This window comes from Lampetra fluviatilis, chromosome 17, assembly GCF_964198595.1.
Source record: "Lampetra fluviatilis chromosome 17, kcLamFluv1.1, whole genome shotgun sequence".
Taxonomy (NCBI): domain Eukaryota; kingdom Metazoa; phylum Chordata; class Hyperoartia; order Petromyzontiformes; family Petromyzontidae; genus Lampetra; species Lampetra fluviatilis.
Genome location: NC_136291.1, coordinates 3,970,886 through 3,992,939, shown reverse-complemented (window position 1 = coordinate 3,992,939; position 22,054 = coordinate 3,970,886). Strand labels below are relative to the sequence as shown.

General features: G+C 45.7%; 1 protein-coding gene across 8 annotated transcripts; it reads left to right on the top strand.

The window, feature by feature from the left end:
* Positions 1-5,535: 5,535 nt before the first annotated feature.
* On the top strand, positions 5,536-20,228 carry POMGNT2 (protein O-linked mannose N-acetylglucosaminyltransferase 2 (beta 1,4-)). Of its 8 annotated transcripts, none has more exons than XM_078864011.1 (6): positions 5,536-5,950; positions 7,891-7,973; positions 10,685-10,731; positions 11,122-12,692; positions 13,777-14,019; positions 15,700-20,228. In XM_078864011.1, the coding sequence occupies exons 4-6, from the start codon at positions 11,175-11,177 to the stop codon at positions 15,889-15,891; spliced, it is 1,953 nt and encodes a 650-aa protein (XP_078720137.1). In that variant the 5' UTR covers positions 5,536-5,950; positions 7,891-7,973; positions 10,685-10,731; positions 11,122-11,174; the 3' UTR covers positions 15,892-20,228. The 8 variants fall into 8 exon arrangements, 7 of the variants coding, with proteins under 7 accessions (XP_078720137.1, XP_078720136.1, XP_078720134.1 ...); XM_078864010.1 differs by having other exon boundaries at positions 10,685-10,770; XM_078864008.1 differs by having other exon boundaries at positions 7,891-7,990.
* The last annotated feature ends 1,826 nt before the right edge of the window (positions 20,229-22,054 follow it).

Here is a 22,054-nt window from a genome sequence, read left to right as displayed (position 1 = left end):
ATCAATTAATCGATTAGAGTAGGCCAAAATATTCCCCAAAGAGGCTCTCTTGAGCTTCCCCTAGTGGAGGCTTTTTTAGCCAGCAGTGATGTGAGCAATACATTTCAGGGCTGCACTTTTACCTGTGTAAATATTGCAGTGGAACATTTTCTGGAGAATACCAAATACGACGTTATTTTCTAAAATCTTTCTTCCATCTTCTTCGGTAACGTCTTGGGAACAAATAGCATTTGTCGTCTTGGTAACTTAACCGTAAAATTGACAATGCAAAGGAATGCAACAACATGATGCTCAAATCGAGCTCAGTAAATTGTTCTAATTCAATTGAGAAGCGTGGCCACACGAATCAGGTTCATTTTTTTTTTTCCGCATGATTTTTTACGTTTAGATGCGGCACCGCAGAGCCCACACTCAAGCTTGGATGCGAATCGGACTACGCTCACGGCCGTCACAGGAAAAACACGCGACTATTACACGGATGTTTAAACAGATACGCACGGCCATCCATCTACTCTCGGCGAGAAATCACTGGCCACTTGGAAGGGCGTGAAAATAACGGCCCGGGTCTTTTGAGCCTGTTTGAAGGGTACCATTGCGAGGCTCCCTACGCCTTTATAGAGAAACAGGGGAATACATTTTCCATTGATGTCATGTGACGTTCTAGTGGAATGTCACACGTGGCAAACGAGGGTTTTGAGGTTGACATTCTGTCAGTGTATCCATGTCTCATTAAACATGCGGCGTTTGGGTCAACATTAGCATGCGGTTGGGACCATGAACGTTTGCCCAACTTTCCATGTTAACTAGGGAGTCGTTGTTTACATGTACAGCCAATTTGTTAATCCACTGCTGGATGAGGGTAGCCCAATACCATGCCAGTGATGGGGTTTATTTGATCATACTTCACTACGCTGGTCAGCGTTGGTTTGTAGAGACGTGGAGCAAGACGAAGAAGCATAACGCTCCAGAACAACAAGGGAGTTGTGTTGTACTGTCCTCTGCTGCCCACAACAACTTACAACACTTATTATTTAAAATGCATTCTTGTCACCCAGCCAAGTAACTATTCAGGCTCCAGTCTGCTTAGCTTCTGGGATCTGACAATTGATCAGCTGCATTCCAGGCGATTTTATCATTGGTCATTGAAATAATGTAACAATATTATAACAACAGAAATGAGGCAGCGCTTTCATTGTTAGTATATTGCGATTGTGGTATCAGCATTATTTTCTTTAGATGGACGTTTCCGTTTGGAACTCTGCAGCTCGCAGTGCAGCACCCTGTATGAGAGAATGTCCCGAGAAAACTACATCTTAGACCAGTGGTCCTTAACCTGGTGATTCACGCACCCCCTGCGGGTGCGAGATGCCCTTTATGGGGGTGCGAGACATGCCATAATTTTAGTTAGAATGTGAATAATCGAAAATGAAAATTAAACACGGGCACGTAAGTACAGCCACATTGTTTCATCAAACCCCTGTGTATGCATTACGATTTTTTTTTTTACGATTGAGAGCCAAAGGGCTGCAGCAAAGGTAAAGAACCACTGTCTTTGAATTACCTCTGAAATCTTGATTTAAAGCTTTCGTGACTGCAGGGATTCATCCTCTTGGTTCTTTCGGTAAAGTCACGTAGAAGGGAAATAATAAAATAATAAAAATCAAACATAATAAAATACAATTCTCACGACGTTTCAGCCACAACGCAAGCAGCCGTCCTCAGGTGAAGAGCAGGTCTGTCGGAAAGACAGCGTCTGAAATGAGGACGGCTGCTTGCATTGTGGCCGAAACGTCGTGAGAATTGTATTTTATTATGTTTTATTTGTATTATTGTATTATTTCCCTTCTACGTGACTTTACCGAAAGAACCAAGAAGATACCTCTGAAATCATTGTGTTGTTATCCACAGGAAGAACAAAACCTTTTTAATTCCCTGCAAAGAAGCTCCATTGCCTCTCCAATAACACACCATTATTCGAATTGCTATATCGCAGCAATAAAATGCATGTACATCAACGCAAGCGGAAAAGCAAAAGGCTGCCTGATTCCTGTGTTTGAGCATTCATTGGTAAACCGGGCTGAGACCATCAATTTGCTCCAAGATGTAATGACACACTGGAGCCACGCATGCCACTACCTCACTACGTCTTCTTGGGTGGCTGTCATCTACTCGAAGCGGGCGAATTAACTAGAATATACATCATTATTCATGTGTATTATTAATTAGAATGATTATATCATGGCAAGGTTGGCCATATTGTTTGGTTCTTTCGGTAAAGTCACGTAGGTAAAAAAAATAAAAGTAAATTAAATCACGACGTTTCGATTGCAACACAAGCAATCATCATTAGGTGTGAAAATCACAGCTGTGAAAATGTATTTTCTAGGTGCGATTTTCTATTTTTTTATTTTTTATTTTTTACCAACCTGACTTTACCGAAAGAACCAAAGAGTATGGATCCTTGCAGTCACGAAAACTTCAAATCTAGAATGAAGGTTGGTCATGTGTACATTTTTGTCCACAATTACCGCACAAATGTGTGGAATCATTTAAATAAACCCTAATTGCAATAGGTTTGAGATTTCGACGAGTTTATTAATTCAATATAAAGTGTAGCAAAAGGACATACATACCTGTCAACCCCTTATCAGTGCCCTACCTTATTACAGACCAATTCAGACCGTATTGGTCACCTCGTGCCCTGATAAATCTCAACGTTCATCCTACAGTCCAACCACAAGGGAGAAACACAAACAAATAGACAAAAAACATTGTTTTGCCCGTATTGAAACAGCTGTACGCCGTATCTACCTGTACAACATTACGGGGTAAACCGTATCGCTTGACAGGTAGGTAGGTAATGGCAAGGTTGTCCATGTGTGAATTTTTTGTCCACATTTACCGCACAAATGTGGTGGAGTAATTGAAATACACCCAAACTGCAACAGGTTCAAGACCTAGAAGATGACACTAAATATAAAAAAGTGTAGCAAAAAAGAGCGTGTTTAACGTAAGCGTTGCTTGTGCATATTGTGATATTTAATATCAGCATCCACAACCTCCCTGCCTTTGTCCATTGGGAAATTAAATGACACCCTTCCTCGAACGGATAAAAAAGCCGGCAGTTAAGGAACCGTGGCAAACTAATGCGGTGAACAACGAAAAAAAAACGTGAGACCTTTCACCTAGCATTGCAGGGCACTTCCAAAATAAATGAGAACACTTCTGAGAATTTGCAACAATACCACGAGAAATCTGCCGCCGGGCTCTGGAGATCATCTGGAGACGATTGCAAAGATGGTGTTGACAATTATGGCGAACAAGTGGAGATATTTGACTTGTTGAAACTATTAACATACAATTTGTATCATGTTATAGTGTATTATCTGTTATTTTTCCATTAAAAACGATCGTTCCATATAAGTGTTACATTTTTTTGAAGCACCCTGTATAATAAATTAAGTAACGGTAGAGTCATATTTTTGTGGGCAACTTTTTACACTGCATGTGTTTGCTTACATGGAGCAAAATGATACCGGACGTTTAACTTGTCAAATGCGAGATTCAATTGACAGTAAACTCGTGGCCTTAGGTCGTGTCTGTGCGCTAACTGGGTGAAATGGCCAACCTCTTTTGGGATGAATCACGCCGTAGCTTTATGTCGCTAGAGGGATATAATAATAACAAGATCAAGAGGTCAACGAATTCAATGTGTATTCTTGGTTCTTTCGGTAAAGTCACGTAGAAGGGAAATAATAAAATAATAAAGATATAAAACAATACAAAATCTCACGACGTTTCGACTGCAACACAAGCAATCATCATCAGGTGTGAAATCCACAGAAAGAAAATTTAAAAAATTCTTGCTGTGGATGATTGCTTGTGTTGCAGTCGAAACGTCGTGAAAATTTTTATTGTTTCATATTTTTATTATTTTATTAATTCCCTTCTACGTGACTTTACCGAAAGAACCAAGAATATGAATCCCTGCAGTCACGAAAGCTTTAAATCAGAATTCAATGTGGTTGAGACCACACCCAGCTATTCCTTCCTTCCTTCTGCCAAGTTCCTGAGCTGTTACAGTCGACCACAATTGCCACTGAGGATCACTCTTTGAGAATCATCATTACTACCATCATCTGGATACCACTCCATTACCTCTATGGGTAATCTTGCACACAACAATGTTTGTAGGACTAAATGTCGTCTCCATCGACCAGGCATTCCTGGCGAATGAGACTTTGAAAATAATGATTGTTTCTCACCTGCTTCAGTTTAGGACACAGTCCGGTACTTTATATCACATTTCTCTTCCCTGAACCAAATCCCTGAACCTTCTCGTCCCTGAACGAAGTACTTAATATTTTTATTCTTGGTTCTTTCGGTAAAGTAATATAGAAGGGATATAATAAAAAATAAAACAATATAATTCTCACGACGTTTCTATTGCAACACAAGCAATCATCATCAGGTGTGAAAACCACGGCAAGAAAATTTGAAAGAACCAAGAAGATGAATCCCTGCAGTCACGAAAGCTTTAAATCGAATTTTACTTCACATTTATTAACATTAAAGGGTTTTGGAAAAGTCAATTACAAATCTTTGTAATCACTCTGAAAAATACACGTCTCATTTGAAGACGAAATTTCTAAAAAGTTAAAATGTTAGTGGAGTTTGTTAATAAATTACTTTAGGACACAGTCAATGAAAAAAATGTGGAATATTTCATTACTTATGTGTAACATGTACGGCATTTTTGTCCACTCGCTGCTGAATTAGGGCCTCCCCAAACCGTTCGGGTAATGGGGTGGTTGTTTGACCATACTTCACCGCGCTAGTCCATGCTGGGTTGCTTTAACCAAATGCTCGTGTAACTACCAGATATCCATCGGCGAGGCCCTCTCTGTTAGATATGAACATTGGTTCAAGCCAGCTTGACTGCTTATGAGACGCTGAATGTCAAAACCGGTCTAGAATTTGTTTCTGAAAAAAAAATTAAGAATAGGTTTTACCCTATTTACCCTTTCGGGCAACAACAAAAACCCACAATATTGCCAGAAAGGGTTAAACCTATTCTTATTCTTATTTTTTACACTTTGATACTGGCAAAAAGGTCCCAATTTGTTTCTGTTGACCCAAATCGGCGAAAATAATGCCCCCCCCCCCCGCATCACCCCCCAGAAGACCAGATCGTGCGAAGAAGACGTAGTCGAAACGTCGTACTCTAATTGTTAACGCTGTGGTTTGCTCTCCAACGCACCGCTGTGCTGAAATAGTCACGAATTGTCACGTTCTGTTGACGCGAAAAACCTCGCTAATTGACGGCGTCGGGTGGTGGCGGGTTAAACGACACATTTATATATTAACGCGATCTGTCCCCTAAAAAAACAACACATTTAGTAAGTAGACGGTGGCCAGCTCATCTATTTTAATTTCGCTGCACTGCCCTCTGCTGCCCATCACCTGCAAAGCCCTTCGTTTGAGAATGAGGCCGACTGAGAAAATCACCGCGGTCCCTAAAGTCTCCCACCCGCCTCCATTCATCCTCCTGCTCGCGTCGCCGTCCGTCGCTAAGGACCGGGACCCCGAGACTGTGAGTCTCTGGGACCCTGAGACTCCGAGTCCCTGAGACTCTGGGACTCTGGGACTCTGAGACTGCAGGACCCCGAGACTGTGAGTCTCTGGGACCCTGAGACTCCGAGTCCCTGAGACTCTGGGACTCTGAGACTGCAGGACCCCGAGACTGTGAGTCTCTGGGACCCTGAGACTCCGAGTCCCTGAGACTCTGGGACTCTGGGACTCTGAGACTGCAGGACCCCGAGACTGTGAGTCTCTGGGACCCTGAGACTCCGAGTCCCTGAGACTCTGGGACTCTGGGACTCTGGGACTGCAGGACCCCGAGACTGCGGGAACCCAGAGGCTATCGGAGACCCAAGGCTGCGGGACCCTGGTACCCCGAAGATCCCTGATTGTGGGACGGACTGACCGACGAACGACACATACGGACGGACTGATGAACAGTCGGAGTGACGGACCATCAGTCAGACGGACAGACGGACTTGACAGACTGACTAACAAACAGACTGACTGAACAGACTGACTCACTAACAGACAGACTGACGAACAGACTGACTGAACAGTCTGACTGACTGACTGAACAGTCTGACTGACTGACTGACTAACAGACTGACTAACAACAGACTGACTGACTCACTAACAGACTGACTCACTAACAAACAGACTGACTAACAGACTGACTGACAGACTGACTCACTAACAAACAGACTCACTAACAAACAGACTGACTGACATACTGACTGAACAGACTGACTAACAGCTGACTGACTGACTGAACAGACTGAATAACAACAGACTGACTGACTAACAACAGACTGACGAACAGACTGACTAACAACTGACTCACTAACAGACTGACTGACTAACAACAGACTAACTAATAGACTGACTGACAGACTGACTAACAGACTGACTGACTAACAGACTGACTCACTGACAGACTGACTAACAACAGACTGACTGACTAACAGACTAACAACTGACTGACTGACTGACCCATGAACTCTTGTGAGCTGCAGGTGCAATCTCATATTCGCCTACACATTTCGGCAGGTAGATTTTTTCAAAGTTATCTATGAATATTTTTCAAATACGATGTATATACACGCTTGTTAAGTCACTGAGCCTGAAGAGTATGTTGTGTATGTTCGAGCTCGTTTGCAGGCTGATGAAGTGTACCCCTGTATGTGATGCTACTCACTCCTGCGGTATATGGGGGAGGAGCGGTGGCGCAGTGGTTAGCGCAATGCGCGTATTGCCCATCCATGACCGACACGAAGAAGGTGCTTCATCCAGCAGTGGATTGACAAAGTGGCTGTGCATTGTACAACTCCGCAAAGAGTGTTACACGCTCGCCTCTGTCGGGCATCTGTGTATTCGCAAGACACGCGTACTGCAGCACCGTCCGTGCATTTGTTCAACGCAGGCCTTGTGCTGTGAACAAGGGCACGTGTCCGAAACGTCGCCTGTTTAATACAACTGTCTATATTTTAAGACGGTGTTGCAGACGAGTGTGTTGAGTTTTCGGCGTTGATTTGCGGTGCCAATGTCTCCACACCGAGGTGCCAGTGTCCACCATTGGCATTGGTGTCCCGTTAGGAATCTGACACTGGTGAACTGAGATCTTTGGCTAAGGCTGCTGCTGCTGCTGCCACCTTGATGCCCTTTATGAGCCACGGGCAGAGGTCGCAATCGGGTACCCGATACCCGTACCTTACCCGATACCCGGCTACCCGATACCCGGCTACCTGTACCCAGCCGGGTACGGGTACCCGTTTGCGACCCTGGTGCGGCCGGGTACGGGTACGGGTAGGCCGTGAGTCACTGGTGAGTAACCGTTTGTCACTCATTTCGGGTAGGGTACGGGTTGGGAACGGGTAACCCGTACCCGGCCGGGTACGAGTACCCATTTGCGACCCTGGTGCGGCCGGGTACGGGTATGGGTACGGGTAAGGAAACAAAACCCGTTTGCGACCTCTGGCCACGGGTTCCCTGGAAGTGTTCATCGCTGCCGGTCGCATCCCTGTCAACCCCTTATGAGTGCTCTCTACCTGATATAACGCAGACCAATGCGGACCTTATTGCTCACCTCATGCCCTTAAAATTCTCAACGTTCATCCTACAAAGAAGTCTCATCACAAGGGAGAAACACAAACAAATAGACAAAGTAACGTTTTGCCCGTATTGAAACGGCTGTACGCCGTATGGACCTGAAAACTAAATTTCCCTGTACAAGAATACGGGGTCAAACCGCGTGAGTTGACACGGTGTGTGTCTCTGTCACTTCTCTGTGCTGTATGTTTGTTATTGCAGCACCGTGACGACAAGAGGAGGCCCGGCACACATCAACGACAGCTCTGTGGCGCCCCCTGACTCACCACGCGTGGAACAGAGAGGTCTGTCATCCTGCACTGTAAGCCGCCCCCCCCCCCCCATAGGTCACATGAACTGATTATTATTACAATTGTAAATTTTCAGGGTGATGGAGGGAGGGAGGGGGGATAATTGCCATGTATATTCCATTTTCAAATTTGGGACCAAGACTCCAGCACACAATGGCCTAACTCTTACTTTTTGATTAATGCACCCACCGCAGTATTAACCGGGATGGCCACTGGGAATTAGAACCGTGAGCATCTGCAACGAGCGGCAAACGGCGATACCACAAGGCCACCCTGATAGCACGCACTTGGCCCTTAATGTCATGATCAGAGCTGTGATGTCAGATTATTTACGTCTGTGATTATGCTACCGATTATATTATCGGTTATATTGCTCGACTCTTGGGTAATGCGAAAATAATTTGGGGGAGGCAGGTGGGGGGGGGTTAGTCTCACCTCTCTTTCCGATGGGAGATAATCGGCGGGGCATGGTCGATAACATCGACTTCATCAACTCTAGTTTTCCAGCTCTAATCATTATCAAAGCTGTCTGTTATTGTCTATCCACTGCTGGATGAAGGTGTCCCCCCCCCATACTGTTACCGTTGTTTATTGTCCCGTGATGCCGCATTCCTCATCGCGACCACGCGTACTGATCTAAAAACCCACCATCTCCGTGGTAGTTGTACTCGTGGGTGCGTTCCTCTCCCTCGGCTACTATTTTGTCACCAGTCTTGTCGGTTGGGCATCAAGCCCTTCAAGTACCGTATTTTGCGCAAGCCCATTGACTTACTTACTGTGCTGTATAATGTGCTCATCGCTCGTTAGACTGGCATGGCTTAGCAGATATGCTGCCAAGTGTTTTCTAAAATGCGATGCTTTGGATGTGCGATTCTCACGCTGGTTGTGGTTGAAGCTGATAAATGCATACATCCGAGCAGCTGAATGCTGCGAGCTGTGTAGTACCTGCACCACCGTTTCGCTAAATCACACCAATCGGCACGTCTGTCCTTCTACTCAATTACAGCTTGTCCTGCATGCTCCGTGGAATTTCTGTAACAACCTTTCATGCCACAGTGCATCCCTAAAAGAATTGCCAAGGAAATATAATCTGCTACCCGTTAGATTGGATTGGCTTGCCCCTAGATAGTTATTAAATTCATTCACTGCACACAGTGGTATAGGCATACTTTGTTGCGCATGAGAGCATTAATTTTATTGGCCATACTTTTTAGATTCCCTGCAGACACGATAGTGTGGATCTCCTCATTAAAGTATATACACTGTGCTGTGTAGGTGTGCATATAATACATAATTCATTAATTGCCCTGAAGCTGTAGGCCCTTTGCAGCATAGGTTGATTGATGATCGAGCACTCGCTGATTCACTGCAGTCAACTCGCTCGCTGGCAGTCAGTCACCTCATTGTCACTCTTCCAAATCTGCCACTGGCCGCTGTTCCCACAATCGTCTCATCCATACCATGTTCAACCCACTAACACTGCAGGTCACAACACTTCTCTTTTTTGCGATATCCATCGCACTGTTCGGCTTTGGAATGCCCTCCCACCATGTCTTTACCCGAGTTCTTCAAACCGTGCTCCAGGAAACGTGTTTTACTCGTGGCTATTCTACCTTCAGCGGTGATATTTTGCTACCGGCCACTCGGTGTTTTGAGCTTCAGGGTCTGTGCTCAGCAAACCTGAAAACATATTCTGCTCAGATTCATGACTCCTCCACCTTTGCCAAATAAAGCCTTTGTGTAGCATGCAGAATGCAGTTTTTTTGCACGATATTTTGCTTATTGTTGCCTGTCACCAGCTATGGACCATTTAAAATATATATATAAATAAAAACATGATTGCATCTTAAGTGTCAAAGCTCTACAGATTAATGTGCCAGTCTCCGTGGTTGAAATTACACTGCACATAATGTTTGATGTATTTTGTAACGGACAGTTAATTAAGCGTTGGGGGGGGGGTTTTCTCCATTATTTTTTTAGAGACTGAAAACTGTGTCCTCACAAAGGCTAGCACGGAATTCTCCGCACATTTGATGCTCACAAATCCAGAAATCTCTGGGGAATGTAAGCTATGTGACGCCAGGTGTGGCTGTTCTTCCAAAATCCTTTCTCAGCTCGATGTCATTGACAGATTAAAAGCGATTATCAGCAAGAAGTGAAAGCGTGAGTTGGGGATTTTAAACGTCTCATCTGTCCACCTTTAAGCTTTCACACTGCCAAAATCAATAGGCTGTATTGATATTTTAGAAATGTATACCCACTATCCAGTGCAGAGGGAATACTTGAGATGAGATTTTAAGATGGGTAGAATCCCATTATGAATTCAGTTTATCATCGATCTTTCAAGAGTAGTGTATTTTGTTTTGAGAACACGTCTGTTCGTGTATTCAGAAAAATATGCCTCTCTGGCACGCTCAACAGTTTCATAGTTTTTATTTTTTTGCATGAACACCATTGCAAGACGTTTGGCTTAGTATACATGTAAAGAACATTGCAACTTTAACCAGAAAACGTTATTAAATACAATACTGTTGTTATAGAAAAAATCTACTTCATTTTCTGTTCCTGGCTTTAACACAGCGGATGGTAATCATTTTTTTCCTAACTTACATACATTAGTAAAACTATTTTATTTCACCGCCAAGTTACAACATTCTGAATATGTGCATTTTGTTTCTGTCTCCAATAATGTGTGTTGAGTGCAGAGTTGAACGGCATTTTGGACAATTTACTACCTCCCTCGCCAATGCAGGTTACTTTAAAGTCAACTTGACCGCCGTCACTGCTAAGAGTGCGTGCCAAAAAAAATGTTCAGCTATGTACACACCGTGGCGCTTTTGCTTATGCAGTAGTTTTTAGTATCCAAGTATCCTGCCATCATTAGCAAGGTTGTTTTCCATCAACATTACTTTAATATTGTAAATATTGTAGCAGTTTGTGAAGATGATTTATCAGCTTGCAGCTGGAATGGTCGATTTCGTTCACATCAAGTACAATTTAATATATTGTCAAACACTAAGGTGAACTCCCCTCGCTTTAGCTGCTCCAGTTATAATCCCATCATCACAAACATCTTAAAATTACTGCCATGGCTTCCATGAACTTAAGCCCATGAGCATCGCCCATTGTGTCGCCGCTGTAGACATCATCTCAATACCAAGTAGATAACAGCAGCGGCAAGGATCCCCGTCGACCATGAACGTGCCAATGCTTCTCAACGGCGTGCTCCTGCCGGTGCTGGCGGCCGTGCTCTGGCAATACGTGCGCGTGCACGAGCGCGCCAGCCAGGCGGAGGAAGAGCTGCGAGCCGCTCGCGCCAGCCCGCTGCTGTCGCCCGCCGACTACACCGCCGCGCTGCACGAGCTGCACGCCCTCGGCACCGCTGCCGTCTGCACCGGCAAGGTTCACACCGACCGCCTGTGCCGCTTCCAGCGCCTCTGCTATTGGTCGGACGCCGACGAGTTCGTGTTTTTCCACGGGCCCGGCTCGGTGTCGCTGCCCAGCCTCGGCGCCCGCCGATTCCAGCCGGCGCTCATGGATTTGTCGTCCGTCGACGATCACAACACGCAGTACTTCAATTTCGTCGACATGCCCGTGTCAGCCCTGGGCGGCCTGCCACAGCCCGTCTTTCTGTCCGACCCGGCGTTGATCTTCAACCGTTTCAACCCAGGCAACATCATGCACGTTCTTCACGACGATCTGCTCCCGGCTTTTTACACCCTGCGACAATTTGGCGAGCTAGGCAATGACGCCAGGCTGGTCTTTTCTGAAGGCTGGTCGGAGGGTGCCCACTTCGACCTGTACATGTTGCTCACAGACCGCCGCCCGCTGCTCAGAGAAGATCTTGCCAGGCTAGGTCCATTAGTTTGCTTTCCGCGTGCGTACGTGGGTGTCAGTAAGCTGGTGACTTGGTACCAGTATGGCTTCACACAACCGCAGGGGCCTAAGCCCAATCTCCTGGTATCGGGAAATGAGGTCCGGCACTTTGCTGACTTCATCCGAGAGAGGCTGAACGTGTCCGTGCCAGAGTTCAACTTCAGCGAACAAAACAGCGCAAATTCAGGCTCTCAGGACAGTGACTGTGACGAAAATTCCAAGACTGAGTGCACCATTGCGTCCGGTGAGAAACCAGCAGAGACGAGCCCCAGCTCTCTCGGTTCTACCGCTGACCACGGGCAAAGGAGTACAAGTGCAGAAAACAACCCTGCCGGCAATGCCGTGACCGACCACTCGGTGGTTCTGTTCCGGCGGACACTGAACCGGCTGATCCTGAACGAAGCAGAGCTGATCGTGGCCCTGGCACAGGAGTTTTCCACGCGTGTGCTTGTCGTGTCTGAGGAGTCCCACTCCTTCCCCGAGCTGGTGCGAATTCTGAGCGGCGCGTCCGCCCTCGTGGGCGTCCACGGCTCCCACCTCGCCCTCGCCGCTTTCTTGCCGCAGGGAGCAGCGCTTGTCGAGATTTTCCCGTACGGCGTGAATCCGACGCACTACACGCCGTACCGTACGCTCTGCGGCCTGCCGGGAATGGGCCTGGTGTACGCGGCGTGGAGAAACGAGCGGCGCGCCGACTCGGTGGCGCACCCGCAGCGGTCGTGGGATGAGGGTGGCATCGCCCACCTGCCCCCGGCCGAGCAGGAGCGCATCGAACGCAGTGCCGAGGTGACCCCTCACCTCTGCTGCCGCAATCCCGAGTGGCTCTACCGCATCTACCAAGTGAGTGTTTCGTTGTCCAGAGCTGTTCTGTGGCTCTCTATGTGGCCACGGGAAATGTCAATTTTTTCTCATGTCATTTGTGGGGGTGTTTGAATATAACATTTCCAATCAGTCTTGGGAACGAAAAATTGCAGCGAATGGGGCTTGACCTTCTTACTGTGCAATATTTTGTCTTCTGCGTGTTGCCACTAGATGGCAGACCTGCCGTTGATTAAAGATGGTAGTGCCCTTGCATAAGTGCACAAAAGCAGAAAACCGGGCTGTTATTTATTTTTTGGCCTCTGAGAATGAAGCTGCAAAGTGGTGACAACTGTATGATTTGTGGCGATGTTTTTAAATTGGCGGAAGGGCTGCATCGAGGCAAACATGTATTGCCTGTGCATAGGAATTAGGCCAATATGACCCAACTAGAGCAAATCCAGTTTTGTTTCTGGTCTCCCACTAACATTTTGGAACCCAACAAACGGATTCTTTGAATACATTTTACTTTTCATTGATTATTGAATGAGGCATGCATCATTCATGCTCGCCTGTTTCTAAAGTCATTCTCTCCACGTGATGTTGGCTAAAGATGAAGCATCAACTGGCCTACAGCTACGTTGCCATCACAAATACAGCTCGCATTCTAAATTTAGCCATTCCACCCATTTGTCAACGTTTCCACACTTCATAACGTTGTCAACGTATTTCAATATCAGCGTCTACATTTGTGCAATTTACAGCTCAGAAATTACCAAACAATAATATATAATTTGTTACCTAACAATTTATACGGTTCTTTTATGCTCCCACATCTATGCTCACCTCCCTTCACAAACCACACTGACGAGTGTGGTGAAGTATGGTCATAAAAAAAAAACACCTGCATGGCAAGCGGAAGCTCTCATCCAGCAGTGGAATGACAAAATGGCCGCACATATACACGAACACCTTAAAATGTTAACACTTGCCTGCCTTTTAACAAACACGTTTTTAACGTGCGACATGTGTGGAGAGTCGGGTTATTTCCTCGTGTGCGTACCAGTCACCACCTCCTCGGTTGAACGCTCCCTACCTAAAACCGGCATCCCGTCGTCCCGTCCAGGACACACGTGTCAACATCCCGTCCTTCCTGGCGACGGTACGAGCTGCGCTGGGCGACCGTCCTCCCTCCCCGAGCGATGCCCCCGCGGTTCCCGTCATGTTCCCGGGCCGTGTGAGGGCCGCTCGCTGTGAGGCTGTGAACCGACAGGACGGCGGCTCCCAGGGGACAGCCACAAGCTCCGCAGCTGGCCTCCTCGTGTCGTGGGAACCACCGTGGAATCTGCCCTTTCTCAAAGTGCCCTCGGTATTTCCCCTTTCTCAGAGTTTTTTTTCCCCTTCTTCTCCTCCACGATATTTTAAGACCACTGTTGCTTTTCGATTTAAAGCTTTCGTGACTGCAGGGATTCATCTTCTTGGTTCTTTCGGTAAAGTCACGTAGAAGGGAAATAATAAAATAATAAAAATAAAACATAATAAAATAATTCTCACGACGTTTCGGCCACAACGCAAGCAGCCCGTTCTCAGGTGAAGACTGCTTGCGTTGTGGCCGAAACGTCGTGAGAATTATTTTATTATGTTTTATTATTTTATGATTTCCCTTCTACGTAACTTTACCGAAAGAACCAAGAAGATGAACCACTGTTGCTGTTGTGCATCGGTTGGATCCAGAGATCACCTGATGTGTTCGATCCCACGGTACGGCAGTTTAAACAATGGGCAGGGTTTTTATTTATTTTTGTACAATCTTAAAGGGGCATTTTCACGGGTTGACTGGATTCATGAGAATGAACGTTACGGATGGATATTAGGTTTTGTTACTTGTCCATTGCTGGAACAACAGGCAACTTCACGAAATATCCCCCCCCCCACCTGTCCACTCGGCAGTATGTATAGGTACGGCACAGTCGAACAACAGGTCGCATTCTAGATTTGAAGTTTTCGTGACTGCAAGGATCCATACTCTTTGGTTCTTTCGGTAACGTCACGTAGGTGAAAAAAAAGAAATTTTGAAATAAATAAATCACGACGTTTTGATTGCAACACAAGCAATCATCATCAGGTGTGACAGGTCACATGTGGGGGTCAAGTGTGGGTACTCCCACCTCCTTGAAAATATCTAGCCAGCGTGGAAGAGTAGGCCAAATACTGTCTATATCATCTTTCTATAGTTCCCTCTGATGGAGGACCTTCTACCAGCAATGGCGTGAACGAGACAGTTAAGGCCTGCACCTTTACCTTTTTATTGCTTTCATTGTAGGTGGCAGGTGCAGCAAATTCCATTGTTGTACTGCACTACTATGCTCCTATGTCTATGCTCCCTGCCGACACCATCCCACATTGACGATTGTGGTGAAGGATGGCCAAGTAATAATGCAAATAAAGCATACACTAAAGTATAACATCATTAATCAATAAGAATGGCTTTTATTCTGAACTACAATTCTGGTGCCCACAACGGAGCACAGCCTTTAACGAGCCGTGCGCACACGAGGATCAACCGATCCCAGCATTATCCGGGCTCAAGATTTCAAATCTAAAACTAAATGTAACTTTGTACTCATAAGGTAAGGTCCACTGAGCTATCTAGCTTCTTTTTCAGAAGTGACCTGGACCACAAATGGATGGCTCAACAAAGTGGCTTATCGCGTGGAAATTTCAAGCAGCCAAATACTTCAAACGCACGATTCTAAATGGGGAGGGAAAAACCGGAGGGTCCCGGCAGCAAAAATCCACGCGACCACACGGAGAACATGCAAACTCAAAATATACATGCATCAGGGTCGGGATCGAACCTACGGCCTCCTGCACACCAGGCGAGGTTGTTAACATCCTGCCACCTGACGCGATCGGGGCACATGCTGGGCGATGTGGTCTTCGGTTTTTCATCTGCATGACCTTTGTGTACTCTCTGCCTCTGACTCCATCCCCCCCCACCCCACCCCTCTGTTATTTCTGCCGCTCCCACACTCGCCGAACCCCGCAGCACGAGGTGCGTTACGAGGTGTGGATCCAGGAGCTGGGCGAGAACACGTACACGCCCTACATCCTGCCCGTCCTCAACCACACGTTCCGGGAGCACGTTCGCCCGCACGCCACCTACCACGTGTGGGTCCGGTGCCTGCTCGGGGAGGCCCTGCAGGGACCATTCGCGGAGGCCCTCGTCTGCAACGCCTGAGCAACGACGCAAGTTTCGATTTCAAGCTTTCGTGACTGCAGGGATTCATCTTCTTGGTTCTTTCGGTAAAGTCACGTAGAAGGAAAATAATAAAATAATAAAAATAAAACACAATAAAATAATTCTCACGACGTTTCCGCCACAACGCAGACCTGTTCTCCGCCTGAAGACGGCTGCTTGCGTTGTGGCCGAAACGTCGTGAGAATTATTTTATTATGTTTTATTTTTATTATTTTCCTTCTACGTGACTTTACCGAAAGAACCAAGAAAACGACGCAAGTTTTTCGCGCGGGCGGGCATCGCACGTCGGCGAGGGCTCGCGCGGGAGTGACACGCGTCCGTGGGTGTTTGCGTCCGTGTGCATATATACCCCCCGTGAAAACCGTTGCGTGGAAATAAAAATTCGTAAACAGCTCTTCTGAATAATCGCACGTGCGCGGTACGGCGCCTTTCCGCCTTTCTAAATGGGTACACCGCAGTCGATTGGCAGGTTGTGTGTGGTATACTCCCAGCTGTATCAAAAACGTCTGGCCAGTGTGGATGACGAGGCCAAAACATCCTCTGGGGGAGCTCCCCAGAGCTCCCTTTAAGCCAAGTCCCTTCTGCCCGCAGTGGCGTAAGGAAGCTATTCCCAGGCTGTATCTTTTTGTCAATTCACTTTTAGATGGCGACCTACCCACACCATGCTGGGTCATGGGGGTTATTTGATCTTACTTCACTTCACAAGTCAGTGTGGGAACATAGAATTTGAGAGCATATTACAGTACAACAGCCCATGACGCAGCCCCGCAGCATCTGCAACACCTGTTTTATGCATGCTTGCCTTCCATCCATTTATTATCCAAACTCATCACTGCATAGCGCATCCAGGATAAATAGACATTCTGATTCTGAATACATTAAATATTGTTATTATTTATAAAAGTTGTAGTTTTCACCCATGAAGTATGGGGCGCCGCAGTGGTGAGATGTTAACTCTCTTGCCTGGTATGCAGGAGATCGTAGGTTCAATCCCGACCCTGACGCCTGGATATTTGGAGTTTGCATGTTCTCCCCGTGGTCACGTGCAATTTTCTCTGGGTCCTTCGGTTTTTTCCCTGCACATTTGGAAACGTGCGCTTTGAACATTTGGCTGCTATACATGTCCACATGATGAGCCACTTCGTTGACCTATCATTTGTGGCCAGGTTGCTTCTGAAAAATAGCTATATAGCTCAGTGGTCCTTACATTTTGATTTAAAGCTTTCGTGACTGCAGGGATTCATATTCTTGGTTCTTTCGGTAAAGTCACGTAGAAGGGAAATAATAAAAGAATATAAATATAAAACAATAAAAAAATAAAAATTCTCACGACGTTTCGACTGCAACACAAGCAATCATCATCAGGTGTGAAATCCACAGCAAGATTTTATCGCTGTGGATTGCTTGTGTTGCAGTCGAAACGTCGTGAGAATTTGTATTTTTTTATTGTTTTATATTCATATTATTTTATTATCTCCCTTCTATGTGACTTTACCGAAAGAACCAAGAATGTGGTCCTTACATGTTAAAATAAAAAAATAACATGTATTTATTTATGTTCCTGCGTTGATTGTTTTTTTATGCATTTCATTGCACGTTGCATTATTGTTTTGCGGTAGAGCTATATAAGAAGGAATTGCTATTAAAGGCACAGATAGATCCTTCAAATGCATGGCCTCTTCTCCCACTCCGCTCTCAGTGCACGTTAAACCCATTAACAGTGGCCAAGACACATTGACCCCACATTAGTGGAAATCATTAAAGCCCTAAGTATTGACCCCAGCTTGCTTCTACAAGGCTGTCAAAGTGCACCGAGAGCTCCGCTGTTATTGGAACCCTTTCGTTTTTTTTTACATTTTATTATTTATACAACTGTCACTCTTGGATGTGTAATTGCAACAAAAAGGGATGAGGTCACGGTAAAAATTAGCGACACTGACTTATGGCACGTGTGTTCAGATCAGGATGGCACATACCACTTTAAGCATTGTGTAAATAAATATTTGGGAAACAGTCGTGCTGCAATAGCTTACTCATTTGACTATGCAGCATTGAGGTTAACGACACTTGGGAGTCTTACGAACACATCAATTCTCGCACAAGAATGCATCCTAACTTACCCACCGAAACCCATGAATTGTAGTGGAATTCAGAGTGGACCTTTACCTCTTAATAACGCGAGCCTTGTGCTGTATTGCTACCGTTGTGGGTTTTTGAAGCAATAAATGGCAGAGGGCAAAATTACTAAATTTATCAGGAGTGGAAAAGTTGGAATATTTTCCAACCCAGCTCAATATTGTTTGAGAAGACGAAACAATTTAATTCCTCCGAGGCAAAGCCAGGTTTGAGATATAGCCAGTCCTGGCCATCAGCCTCCAACACCACTCCGACTCCACTGCTGATGAATTTAACAGTTGGCCTCTAGCGAATAAGAAGCTGAGGCAAATAAGATACTGCCTTCAGCCTCGTGACTACCCCCTACATTAAATCATGTAATCTATCAGTATGGAAAGCCCTCTGGGGCCGGAGGCGTTAATATTTGAAATGCAGACGCAACTATGTGCGTTCCAACTGTGTGTTTTGTGAAGGTTTGGTGGTTGAAGTTGTATTTTTGCACCTGTGCAATAGACTTGTATGGCAAAGCATACGATGGCATATGAACAAAAGTGATTTGTTGAAAACAAATTGACTTCCTTATTAATATGGTTATTTGCAGTAGCTCGCTTGTGCACGTGTGCCCGTACAAAAGAATATGTCGCTTGAAAAATGTGTTTCGCTGAGAGCTGGCATTGAAAAATGAGAACAAAACAAACTCCCACTGTGCGACTAATGGAAGGGGGGGGGGGAACACACACGAAAAAAACACATGAAAAGGGAAAATACATTAAAAAACCAGCGTATCAAGCCGGCCAAGCGTTATTTAGCAAACATGTGCTGAGGACGCGTGCGTGGAGGTCCTCCGCGTGGGGACACCGGACCTAACGTGGTTCCAACGCTGCAGGCTGCAGCGAGCTCGCCGTCTGCCGCTGCCCGTGATTGATTGGACACAGATGACCTTAATCCAGAGCTGCAGTGCAGATAAACCGCATCTGTCGACCAGATTAGGTTACGTCGCGCGAAAGCGCCACCGGCACCAGTGTTCGGAGGCGGAAAAATTACGTCCGACGACTTTGCTGATCGGCTCACTGGCCATGCTTTAGATAAAACGTACGAGGTTTATATGCTTGAGCAGTATGATGTGAATGCAGCGGTGGTTGTAAAATTATCTCCTTTGTGTTGGCCGCGCTGCGGCGGTCGGATGTTTTAACGAGGTACGGAGGGGTCTGTGAGTTTCGAGTCGGAAGCCCGTCGCCCTGATGTTGTTTCAGTTCTCCCCGTGCCAGATGCTGTTTCATCTCGCCAGACCCGAGAATAATTCTCGCACTACTTTCAGTTTTGTGGCTTGTGATCAAAACTACTCGGTTATCTTGCTCGCTTACGGTTCTTTGGTAAACTTAAAAGGCATCTCCCGACCGAAGTCCATCTTTGGAAAACGATCACTGCGCATGCGTGCCACAGACCAAAAAAAAATGCTTCGACAGCCCTGTCGTTACACTGTATTGTATTATGTCCTGTTCACTTGAGCCACATTAACGAGGCGTTAAGAGGAAGTATAGGACAGCCAGCATTGTTTTCCCCAAACCTGAATCATGCCTCATCACTAGCACATTAGCTTCAATGGTAAACATAAGCCAAAAAACGAAGATTTTTGTCGTTCATGTAAAAGTAATAATTGTTTCAACGTTTCATAAATATTCTAAATATTTTAGGTGGAACGTGTTTATTTGCCTTCTCATGGAAGCCCCCACACGGTAGCCCCGCAGGTGGTGTGGTTTTATGGCGGGGCGGGTGGAATGGTGAATGTCACCGCAACAATTTTTGATCTGAAAATGTGAGAATGGGATGCTGGATCATTAACGATTGACCCTGGAGCTGCTACTGCTTCCCGTCACGTTCCGTCAAACGTTTCGCGAGATGCTGAGCAAAACGCTCGTGTCCATTCGCACTAGCCCAGCGGCGTTACGAATGTTCAGTTGCGTGTTTTTTGTCCGATGTGCGCATAAGTGCCATGGGAGCAGTGCCCAGTGCACGTTGGTCGCCAAGTGTCCACGTCCGACCGTACGCGCGAAGAAAGCGCTGCAGATAAATCCTCGATGCTTCATGAGCCTCCGTTTTGGTTTGCTGTAATTAATGTGCCCTAGTGTGCGTTAATGATGTTTGTTTCTATTGTTTTTTTTAATTGTGAATGTGTAGTTAAGATTAATAAAGTGGTTATGCTAATGCTTTGGAAGTTTGAAGAATGGTTTTGTGAAACTGAAATTTTGCGGAACGTATTATTGCATTTCTTTTTTTTTTACACTTTACTTTAAACGCTGTGACGCCAATGTTGTATATTGAACTTCTTTCACACCGTACGCAGCCAACCGTGCTAATCGAAGATGCGCGCTAATGTTATGGTCTACTCTCTCAACCCACAATAGCAGTCGTACTTAATAAGATGTGCTGTATTGTCCAAGTTGTTAAAACTTCATACCAGTGCTTGGCAGGATGTGGAATTTGCAAAAGTTTTACGGTAAGTTCATCCCATTTGACTAGACAGAAGATGGGTGGGTACCTCTAATTGTGCGAGAAGCAGCCGCACTTTTACGATAAAAGCATGACGTTCCTTGCTTTATATTAGTGTGTAATAGTGGGAACAAAGACGGGTCTCAGAATAGTTCCTATATTATTGAAGTGTGACTTTATCAAAAACAAAATTCAAAAATTTTGACTACACTTCCATTGGGTGCACTACTTAGAATCGGAGAGATAAGCAGTATTTTCGCTTGCATCGTTAATATTGACTCGCATCGTGTGCAATCACCCTTAACAAATGGACTTGATGGAGTAGCCTTGTCCCGGATTGTTAGTGTGATTATGCCACGCCAAACGAAGGGCACTTGAGTGATTTACGGCATGTGCGTGTTTTATATAATAGCCGTCGGAATGCTTACACTTTCTTGATGTACTGTTGACTTCGGCGCCCTTATATGGTATCGGGGGTTTGCGTGTGCGACCGAGCACCGGGCATCCTGCACACGCCAACCACAGGTCATGAACTTTGCCGTGATTTTCTTGCGTGCGTTTTCGTGGGACGTGGAGGAAGGGGCGGAGGGAGGGGGCGGGCTCTTCCTTCGCTAAACGTGGATAGAGTTAAGAGTGAGACAATACAGTCATTCTGGGGGCGACCGGTCACAAGTTTGTAGCAATGTTCAAATAGCTACAGGAGAACTATCATCAGTGGCTCTATTACCACCAATTATTCCCTTTTAGCCCCCCCCCCCACCGTTCCATTCCCTGGCTACCACATTCAGATAAGCCCCCTCCCCCTTAACTTGTATTTAAGAGCTTGTCTCTTGGATTTTGCCTCACTTGATACAGTAAATTTAGCTGTGACGGTCCCACCTGATGACGGAGACTTGTGTTGCCTCCGAAACGTCGTGATTTATTATTATTTTATTTCTATTATTATTTTAATTATTTTTTATTTTTACCTACGTGACTTTACCGAAAAAACATAAGAGTATGAATCCTTGCAGTCACGAAAGCTTCAAATCTAGAATTATTACCCACGACTCCACGTTCCCCGAAAAACTCCTGTCGTCTGCGGCCCTATTCCTATTATGCGTGGGGTTACCCGTGAACTCGCTGATAACCCCACGGATATTAGGACCCGTGATATTTTAGCGCCCAATATCGCGGAGGAGATGAGTTCTGTATCCGAAGACTCGTCAAACCTTGTTGAACTGGAGGTAGTTATTGAGAGCAAATACATTGGGACATTGTTGGCCTCACGCAGTGGCGGATTGCCCGGTTTGCCCACCTGAATGTGAAATTGTAGTTGATGATGTGGAAAGGGGGGGGGGCAATGAGGGTGCCCCCCTTGAAACCTCAATTATTACCTCTCCCCTTAGGTGAGAAGGGGAAGACCTCACACTTCTGGAAAGTGGCAACCTTTTCTGTCACAGACTTGAGAAAGATTCATAATCTTAGTTATTTCGGTAAAGTCACGTAGGTAAAAAATGAAATTAAAATGTTTTATTTTTTATAGTTTTTTTTTTAT